General features: G+C 47.0%; 1 protein-coding gene across 1 annotated transcript in view; it reads left to right on the top strand.

Annotated features, from left to right (window-relative positions):
- Nucleotides 1-48: 48 nt before the first annotated feature.
- LOC143136517 (protein kinase C-binding protein NELL2-like) overlaps nt 49-10000 on the top strand; it is a 33491-nt gene continuing 23539 nt past the window's right edge. The window contains exons 1-2 of the mRNA XM_076297238.1: nt 49-323; nt 602-730. Coding sequence (XP_076153353.1) covers nt 239-323; nt 602-730 — 214 coding nt within the window. The 5' untranslated portion in view covers nt 49-238. The remainder of the gene's footprint in view (nt 324-601; nt 731-10000) is intronic.

Here is a 10000-nt window from a genome sequence, read left to right as displayed (position 1 = left end):
GGTACTAGGATGATGCACCTGCCTTGCCCTCCGGACCGCTATCGGAGCATTGGATTTACCAAGAACGCTCCGAATTGAATGGAGTATCTTTAATTTAACCGACACATCGGTGTGGTTTCGCAAAGTTCTGAACAAACTGGGAGTATTATCGGATCATGCATAATTTGGCGCCCTTGTGGATGTTTCACTGACGCCAATATCAACACTATTCCGTATTCCAAGGAAGGACAAGAGAAGCATGGACCAAGCATTTCTATCATTCACAGTTACAATGGGCTCGTTAAAAGTTTATTTTGCGCTTTGTACTTTTTGCCTTTTGTCAGGTAAGATGCTAGTTGAAGTAACTATTTCCATCGTTAGACTTGAAAAATCCACGAGGATCCTGGTGTGTTTTAAAAACGTTCAGCCCCCGTGAACATATTACTTAATCGATATGCTATTTTTATCCATTATTTGAGAAAGCAGTATTGTAATTTCCGCACCTCTGTCTCACCATGGTATGCTACAGTAGTGTAATAGGCTACTGTACAATTTACTGGGTGACATGGCATTCCGCGATACCCTTACCAGCCCACAGCTCATTCCAACCATGTCTCAACAGTTTCAGGTTTCGGGGTCGACCCTGCCCTGCGTGTTAACGTCTTCGACGAACTGAGGCTCGGAGAGACTTTCGCTGGTGTTTTCCAAGTTCAGGGTTTCCACAACGACAGCAGAGCATACCTGTTCCAAGGTAGGCTGTCTGACGTCACGTCATTCCCATTCTCTCACCCACGGGCAAAGCTGTGTGTGGGTTTACACTGTCATCATCATCGCTTCCACAGTGTTGGGGAAATAGCTTCTTCCACGAATTTCGAAAATTGTGTTCCTGCGAATGAAATTCTAGACGTAGATAAGCAGTAAAATAAGCAATACAACCCCAATACCCAAATCAGTGATGAAGAAGTGGACACATCTGTCTGAAACTCATCCAGTCTGGCTGTGAGTGACGAGCTGGAACGCTTGAAACTTCACTGAGCTCGAAAAACATGATCAACAATATAGACAGCAATGTTAAAGGTGGTAGAGATGGCAAACAGAGCTAGACCCCCACGGAGTTCAATAAGCCCTTGTGAATCACAGTCACAAGGAAATGACTAGGCCATTATCTGTGCTTTAGTCCACCACTGCATAGTGTCCAGCCATTGACGGCAATCCAATTGAATGGTTCAGCAGTATGGCTAGAATGAAATTCTAGGATGCACACACATACACACACACACATGCACATGCACAATTGCATGCACGTAAACAAGCACACACACACACACACAGATGCGCACACACATACACAGAGAGAGAAAGAATGTTCATGTGGAGGGATGTTGTTTTAGTAGCTGGTGTCCAAGTCAGGCTTACCTAATTGGGACAGGTGGCATAGAGATCTGATTGATCTACCCTGCTGAGGGGCATTATGGGATTGTGGTGGGATTACTTGGAAAATAATGTGGTGACGCTCATGGCTCCATTCGCTCTGCTGCTCTCCTCTGTGTGTGTGTGTGTGTGTGTGTGTGTGTGAGAGTGTGAGTATGTGTGTGAGTGTGAGTGTGTGTGTGAGTGTGTGTGTGTGTGTGTGTGTGTGTGTGTGTGTGTATGTGAGAGTGTGAGTATGTGTGTGAGTGTGAGTGTGTGTGTGTGTGTGTGTGGGTGTGTGTGTGTGTGTATGAGTGTGAGTATGAGTGTGTGTGTGTGTGTGAGAGTGTGAGTATGTGTGTGAGTGTGAGTATGAGTGTGTGTGTATATGTGTTTTTTTCTGCATTGCTCTCCTGCTCTCCTATGGATGTAAATGAAGAGGAGGAAGCAAGCCCTGGAACTGGAAATAGGCTCCCATGGGCTCCCCTCTTTCTATGTGCTCTCTCTCTCTCTCTCTCTCTCTCTCTCTAATGTGTGTGTGTGTGTGTGTGTGTGTGTGTGTGTGTGTGTGTGTGTGTGTGTGTGTGTGTGTGTGTGCGCGCGCATGCAGGCTTGTGTAAGTGAATGGATGTGTGTATGTGTGTATGTGAGTATGTTTGTGTGTGTGCGTTTCTGTGTGTATGTATGTGTGCAGCCTTTGTGAATGAATAGATGTGTGTTTGTGTGAGCAGAGTGGGAGCAGTTGATATGAATTAGAAGAGAGGTGGTATAACTGAAGTGAAATATCTGTGTGTTTGGAGTTCGAGACGTATAGCCACATTGTACCAGTATCATGTGTGTGTGTGTGTGTGTGTGTGTGTGTGTGTTTGTTTGTGTGTGTGTTTGTACTGTATGTGTGCTTGTATGTGTGTATGGGTATGCCTTAATTGATTCAAGGATACTCCCTGCTCAGATGGCTTGGCAGTGTTTTGTGCCTATGTGTTTCTGTGTGTGTGTGCATAATATGTATGTGTGTTTGTGTGTGTGTATATGTGTGTGTGTGTGTCTGTGTGTTAATTTGTGAGATCGAAAAAGTGAGAGGGCGAGAGAGAGAGAGAGAGAAAGGAAGGAAGGAAGGAAGAGAGAGAGGGATAGAGAGGATGAGATGTAGAGTGGGAGAGATCCTCTGGCCTGCTGTGAGAGATCAGGTCATCTGAGTCTCCCGCCTGCCTACCTGCTGAGAGAGAGATGGAGAAGGAGAGATAAACAGATAAACACACACCGCACACACACACACTACACACTACACACACACACACACACACACACACACACACACACACACACACTCACACACACACACACACACACTCTCACACACATTGCACAGAGAGAGAGAGAGAGAGAGAGAGGTGGCCAGCTGATGAGTCATCGTTCTTCTGACAGCAGGCAGATGGAGGAATGAGATGAATAAGGGAGAGATGGAGAGAAAGAGAGAGGGAGGAACAGAAAGAAAGAGAAAAACAAAGTCATAATAAGACAAGGTGAGACAGGGAGAGTGAGATTCATTGCAGTATCCTGATGAAATGGTATACCTTTACCGGAAGAGGGTTGGTTCCCAAGGAGGGAAATTGCACACACACACACGAACACCCACACACACACACACACACTCACACACACAGACACACTCACACACACACACTCACACACACACACACACACACACACACACACACACACACACACACACACACACACACATTCTCTCTCTCTCCCTCTCTCTCTCACTCTACCACCTGCAAACACAAACACCAACACACTCAACACTCAAACACCAATTCCCAATCTGCCTTGATCGGGGGCTTTTTCCCATTACAAGTGAGTCTAGTGGGTGAGTGAGATTCCTTTGCCTGACGATGATGGTCTAGTACATTTAAAGGAGGGAGACATCATTAGGCTTCAGTCTGCTTAATGTCTCTTCACCCCTACCACATACCATAAGCGATGTGTGTGTGTGTGTGTGCGTGCGCATGTGTCTGTATGAGTGTGTCTGGCTGGCTCATCTCCCAGGGAAATTCTCTCTCTTTCTCACTCCCTCTCTCACTTACTAACACACACACACACACACACACACACACACACACACACACACACACACACACACACACACACACACACATTTCTAGCTGATTCATACAATGTAAATTAGAGTTAAATCTTTCTTGTTGTGTCATATTAAGTGGTGATGAATCTTTCACAGTATGTGTGCTCTCTATGTGTGTGTATGAATATGTGTGTGTGTGTGTGTGTGTGTGTGTGTCTGTATCATCCTTATGGTGTGGCATAGACTTTTTTGATATACTCTTACGTAAAGGTAAACAGTGATTTTTCAGCCTATTTTTAGGCTTCAGCTTTGGCAGGAGTCATTCACTATGGTTTCACATAAAGTGCACAGGTTTCTGTGAGATTTTATGTTAGAATGTAGGGGCAGTATAGCTAATGGGTCCGTAAGAGATGGTAGGATTGTAACAATAAGTTGAATAATTGATCAACTATTAAATTAACTATAAAACTACTATACTATAAAACTATAATTATACTATAACATTTCAGTTTTAGTATTTTTTAAGGACACTATACACTACACATACATACAAACACAAACACACACACACACACACACACACACACACACACACACACACACACACACACACACACACACACACACTCAAACAGACACACACGTATCACACACAGACACACACACCGACACACACATATGCACACACACACACACACACACACACACACACACACACACACTTCCTGACCTGGATGGGCTAGCCAGCAGCAGCAGATCGAGGCAGCTGGTGACTGCTTGGCTGGCCGGCGGATCTGCCTGGCCTTTAAAAGATGTGTGTGTGTGTGTGTGTGTGTGTGTGTGTGTGTGTGTGTGTGTATGTGTCTCTGGGTGAGCACCAGATGTTTGGGCCAGTGGGATGGGGCTGGAAGCTGCCAGGAATAGCTCTGTCCCCCCCTGAGCTTTGGGTCTAGCCCTCCTGAGGGTGCTCTGGATGGATGAGGGGCTTCTCACTGACCGCTCCCCTACCTTAACGAGGCCTTATAGAAAAGGGTGCCTGTGTGCTTCTTTCTTTCTTTCTTTCTTTCTTTCTTTCTTTCTTTCTTTCTTTCTTTCTTTCTTTCCCTATAATGTTGGCCTTCGCTCATCTTTCTGTTGCTTTATTCTTACCTTTTCTTTCGATCTTCCCATCTTTTTCCTTTCTTTTTTTTAAATTTTTTTTCTCACTGTGTTTGACTATATTCAAGTTTAAAGTTTTTCCTTTTTTCCTTTTTCCTTTTTCCTTTTTCCTTTTCCGGTTTTACACAAACCGAATAATCGATTAATTTAATAGTCAACAACTAATCGATTAATCGTTGCAGCCCTATCCTGAGTTCATTTTTCTTTTGCTTCATTCTTACAATTCCTCTTTCTCCTTTTCTCATTTTCCTTTTTTCTTTCTTTCTTTCTTTCTATCTTTCTTTCTTTCATTCCTCATTCCTGTACGTGTTTTGGCATCTCTCTGTTACCTGTAAAGTACCTGCTTGGACAGAAACAGCTTGTGTGTGTGTGTTTGTGCGTGTGTTGGGTTGCTTCTTCAATTGCTTGAACTTGGGTTTGTGATTTCTTGGATTACAACTGTGATGCTCTGTATAATGTTTGTCAAGTTTGTAAAGTTTGTCAATTACAGTATATACTGTATGTATCTTTGTGTGTATTTTTGCGTTGCTTAGGGATGCAATGGTATGCTGTGCCCACGGTTCAGTATGTATAACGTTTTTGGGCAACAGTAATGCTACGGTTTTACTGTATCACGATATAAGTATTTCATATCAGTCGATATCAATAATTATTGATTTAAAAAAAAAAAGGGGGGGGGGAAGTTCAATTTAAACACTTTTATTTTAAACTTAACCCTCCTCTGATTTTAATCACCACAGTTATCAATCAAAGCAAACAGGGAAAAGAAATAGCAACATAATCATGATAAACACTCAAATAAATAAATGTGCACATAACGTCTGAATGAAAAACAGCACTGGTTCAAGTCTGGAAATATTGTAAACAAAGTAGCTTAATTTGCTAGTTTATCATAGGCCTAGTCTACTGGTTGGACTGTTCAGTTTCCCCACGTGTGTTTAAGTTTCAAATGAATACTTTTTCTCCTTGGGACAGGCCCGTTTAAGTCTTGGAAAATACTTTTCCATTTGCATCGCGATTGAGATTATTAGAATTTAGCAGTCAATTTGAATGCAACAGTTTTGAACAAATTCGTGCAGCGTGCTAATGATGCTAACCGAATTTTATTGCAATTTAGCCAGTTGTCTTGCACAATTGTAAATGTTTGGATTACGTGTGCATGCTGAGGAGGGATGCGCCTGTTAAGAGGGAGAGAGAAAGAGAGAGAGAGTGCACGGGGCAAGGACTAATTGAGAGTCTGTGTTGAGGTCCAGCCCTATGTGTATATATATATGTGTGTGTGTGTGTGTGTGTGCAGGTGCTGCTGTGTTGTAATTGTGTGTGTGTGTGTGTGTGTGTGTGTGTGTGTGTGTGTGTGTGTGTGTGTGAGTGTGTGTGTGTGAGTGTGTCTGTGTGTGTGAGTGTGCGCGTGTGCCCAGGGCATCTGGGTTGTGAGCTTGGAGCCTGACGGCCCTGATGTTTTGACAGCAGACTCAGACTGACCTCCCCAAGGAGCCACATGGAGTGTGGTGGCAGCCGCCACAGCTATCTAGTGTCACAGCTATCTAGTGTCAACCCACAGCAGCACACAAGTGACATGCACACACACACACACACACACACACACACACACAAACATACAGTGCAATTTTGCACTCTGACACATGTAAATATGGAAACATTATACAATTCTACATTACCATTGCTGTTGCATATACCGCTAGCACACACACACACACACACACACACACACACACACACACACACACACACACAGTCACAGACAGACTCCAGTATTTGGCCAGGCTCCCCCTCACCCTCTGTGGCTGTGCTGTTCCTGTCCCCTGCTCTGTGGTGGGGAGTGTGTGGCACAGCTGGAGCTCCACTCGTTGGCCCAGAAAGCAGAGCAGAGGAGAGGAGAGGGGAGGAGAGAGAAGCAGAGGAGAAGGGAGGAGAGGAGAGGAGAGAGGAGGAGAGGAGAGGAGCAGGGGAGAGGAGAGAGGAGCAGAGGAGGGGAGGAGAGGAGAGGAGAGGGGAGGAGAGAGGAGGAGAGGAGAGGGGAGGAGAGGAGAGGAGAGAGGAGCAGAGGAGAGGGGATGAGAGGAGAGCAGAGGAGAGGGGAGCGGAGGAGAGGGGAGGAGAGGAGAGGGGAGGAGAGGGGAGGAGAGAGGAGGAGAGGAGAGAGGGGAGGAGAGCAGAGGAGAGGAGAGGGGAGGAGAGCAGAGGGGTGGAGAGGAGAGAGGGGAGGAGAGGGGAGGAAAGGAGGAGAGAGTGGAGGAGAGGAGAGGGGAGGAGAGCAGAGGGGTGGAGAGGAGAGAGGGGAGGAGAGCAGAGGAGAGGAGAGCAGAGGGGATGTGGAGGAGAGGAGATGAGGGGAGCAGAGGAGAGGGGTGGAGAGGAGAGGGGAGGAGAGGGTAGGAAAGGAGGAGAGAGTGGAGGAGAGGAGAGGAGAGGGGAGAGGAGAGAAGGAGAGGAGAGGAGGGAGGAGAGATGAGAGGAGAGATGAGAGGACCGGAGGAGAGGAGGGACGGAGAGAGGAAAAGAGATATGGCTAGAGGAGGAGAGAGGAGGACAGAGAAGAGGGGTGAAAAGAGGAGAGAAGAGAGGAGGAGAACATTGGGAGGAGAGAGGGAGGGGATGAGATGAGGAGAGGAGGGGGGGAGAGAACAGTCCAGACCAGAGGAGAGGAGAAGAGCAGAGGAGTGGAGAGCAGAGAACAAGAGAGAGGAGAGGAAGAGAGAGGAGAGGAAGAGACAGGAGAGGAAGAGAGAGGAGAGGAAGAGAGAGGAGAGGAAGAGACAGGAGAGGAAGAGAGAGGAGAGCAGGAGAGAGCCCCGTCTTCTGCCCAGCCAGTCAGTTAACGACTGTCCACCCTAACTAGTGCTTGGGCTCAGAAGTGTGCCATTGTCAGTCATTGCACACACAAATTATGATAACGATGTGAAGAATGGTATCATTCAGCATCACTTTCAGAGCAATTTGTGGACAATTGAAACCCTTACAGCCAAACAGAATCCATCACATTTTAAAGGCATCACATTACAGTAATACAAGGATATTTCTCACAGGCTGTTACAAAATGACTGACGTGACCAAACTGTACTTCTTTGTTCAGGGTATGTTACAGCTGAAACGTCGGTCTGCAACGAAATCTGAATGCAAACATAAACACTTGCACTCTAGCCCTACATGATGGAATAGCTTGGAAGACCTACTGTCTGTGTGTGTGTGTGTGTGTGTGTGTGTGTGTGTGTGTGTGTGTGTGTGTGTGTGTGTGTGTGTGTGTGTGTGTGTGTGTGTGTGTGTGTGTGTGTGTGTGTGTGTGTGTGTGTGTGTGTGTGTGTTTGTTTGTGTGTGTGACAGCTTAATGGAAACCGGTGAGAGGTCTTTTACCTGTGGCTCTTACCTACCTGGTGGTTCACCAGATGTAACTGCTGAGCAGCCCAAGCGTCAGTTTTAGAAGTTCCGTTTTTAGGTGTTTGGTGATGATAAGCCAACATGAATGTGAAACAAGACAGGTCCTGGATGCCCCGCCCCATTCACCGCCCCAGACAGCGCGGCAGCCTGTATACTGAACCTTGCAGCATGGCGTCCATGACAATGCTATCGGTCTGCCAGCCCAGTCTTCTTCACGGTCAGGACCATGCTGATTCTGCTTGGGTGCCTGGTCCGTTATGGAGTTGAACCCCCGCTGCTTGCATGGTGACTGACCCCCTTGCACTGAGAGTCAGGCTAGAGCTGTCTATCTATCTCTCTGCCTTGCCTATGTCTCTCTCTCTCTCTCTCTCTATCTCTCTCTCTGTCCAGTGGCTTGCACTCAGAGTCAGGCTCAAGCTGTCTGTCTCTCTCTCTGCTTTGCCTCTCACACACAGTCAAGCCCAAGCTGTCTGTCTTTGCATTGCCTCTCACACACAGAGTCAGGGGGGAGCTGTCTCTCTCTCTTCCCAATCTCTTGCATCTAGAGCTCAGCTTCTTGCACTCAGAGACAGGGCCAACCTGTCTGTCTGTCTCTCTGCCCTTCCTCTTTCAGTCAGGCTGGAGCTGTCTGTCTCTCTGCCTCTTGCAGTGAGAGTCAGGCTGGAGCTGTCTGTCTCTCTGCCTCTTGCTGTGAGAGTCAGGCTGGAGCTGTCTGTCTCTCTGCCTCTTGCTGTGAGAGTCAGGCTGGAGCTGTCTGTCTCTCTGCCTCTTGCTGTGAGAGTCAGGCTGGAGCTGTCTGTCTCTCTGCCTCTTGCAGTGAGAGTCAGACTGGAGCTGTCTGTCTCTCTGCCTCTTGCAGTGAGAGTCAGGCTGGAGCTGTGTCTGCAGGCCACTGGCTAAAAATGAAGCCCTTTGATGTGATCACTTCAGAGAAACCTCATCACTTATTGATGGGTCCATTAAAACACCACTGACAACTGAGCACCCGAGAAAAAGACAGGATGGAGAGAGAGGGAGGGAGCGAGGGAGAAAGAGAGAGAGGGAGGGAGGGGGAGAGGGAGGAGGACAGAGATATGGAGGGAAAGGGAGAGAGAGAGGAAGGAGAGAGAAGGACAGAGAGGGAAGGAGAGAGAGATGGGATGAGAGAGAAGGGGAGAGAGAGGGGGGGAGGGTAAACGCAGAGAGGGAGAAAGCTGAGATGACATGGAGAGGGAGAAAGATGTAGAAGGGGGTGGAGATCTAGATAGATAGATAGATAGATAGATAGATAGATAGATATGAAGAGAGCTGGGTAGAGAGGGGGGAAGAGAAAGAGGAGGGACAGAGGGGGAGCAGGGAATTGAGATGGAGAGAGAGAGAGAGAGAGAGAGGAGGGGATGGAGTGAGGGATAGGAAAAGAGAGACCGCAAAAGAGAAGGAAGAGCAGAGAAAGAAGGAGGGTAGGAGAAGCAGAGAGAGGATATAGTGGAGGAGAGGTGGATAGAGAGATACGGGACGGGAGGGGAAGAGCACAGCGGTGATGGAAGAAGAGAAGCCAGGCAAAGATCAAAGGTGTCACTGTCTAAACCCTACTCTCTCTCTCTCTGTCTCTCTCTCTCCTCCATCTTGCTCTCTCTCTCACTTTTTCTCTTCTTTCTCGGCTTCTCTCATTCTTCTTATTTTCACCTCCATACTCTCGTTGTTTGTTTTTCTTTTTATCTTCTATCTCATTTCTCCTCTCTCTCTTTCCCTTTTTCTTGCTCTCTGTTTCTGTCTCCATTACCCCCTCTCACCTTCCCTCTCTCTCTCTCTTTCCCCCTTCTTCCTCTTCTCTTTCAATCATCTCCGTCAGACAGTCAGACAGCTCTGCGGGAGTCGAACCTGTCAGGTGTGTCAGGTAGTTAAAAGGTGACAGTGAAGGTGATAGTAGAACATGACGGAGGCGTTATGTGACACGGCTACTCTGCCAAGACACACGCCGTGTGTTAGATC

Source organism: Alosa pseudoharengus, unplaced genomic scaffold, assembly GCF_046254945.1.
Source record: "Alosa pseudoharengus isolate Yale_2024_CS ecotype anadromous, Long Island Sound unplaced genomic scaffold, YU_APseudo_1.1 YU_APseudo_1.1_scf_20, whole genome shotgun sequence".
Classification (NCBI taxonomy): Eukaryota; Metazoa; Chordata; class Actinopteri; order Clupeiformes; family Clupeidae; genus Alosa; species Alosa pseudoharengus.
Note: the sequence above shows the minus strand (reverse complement) of the source record. Positions and strands in the feature narration are given on the sequence as shown.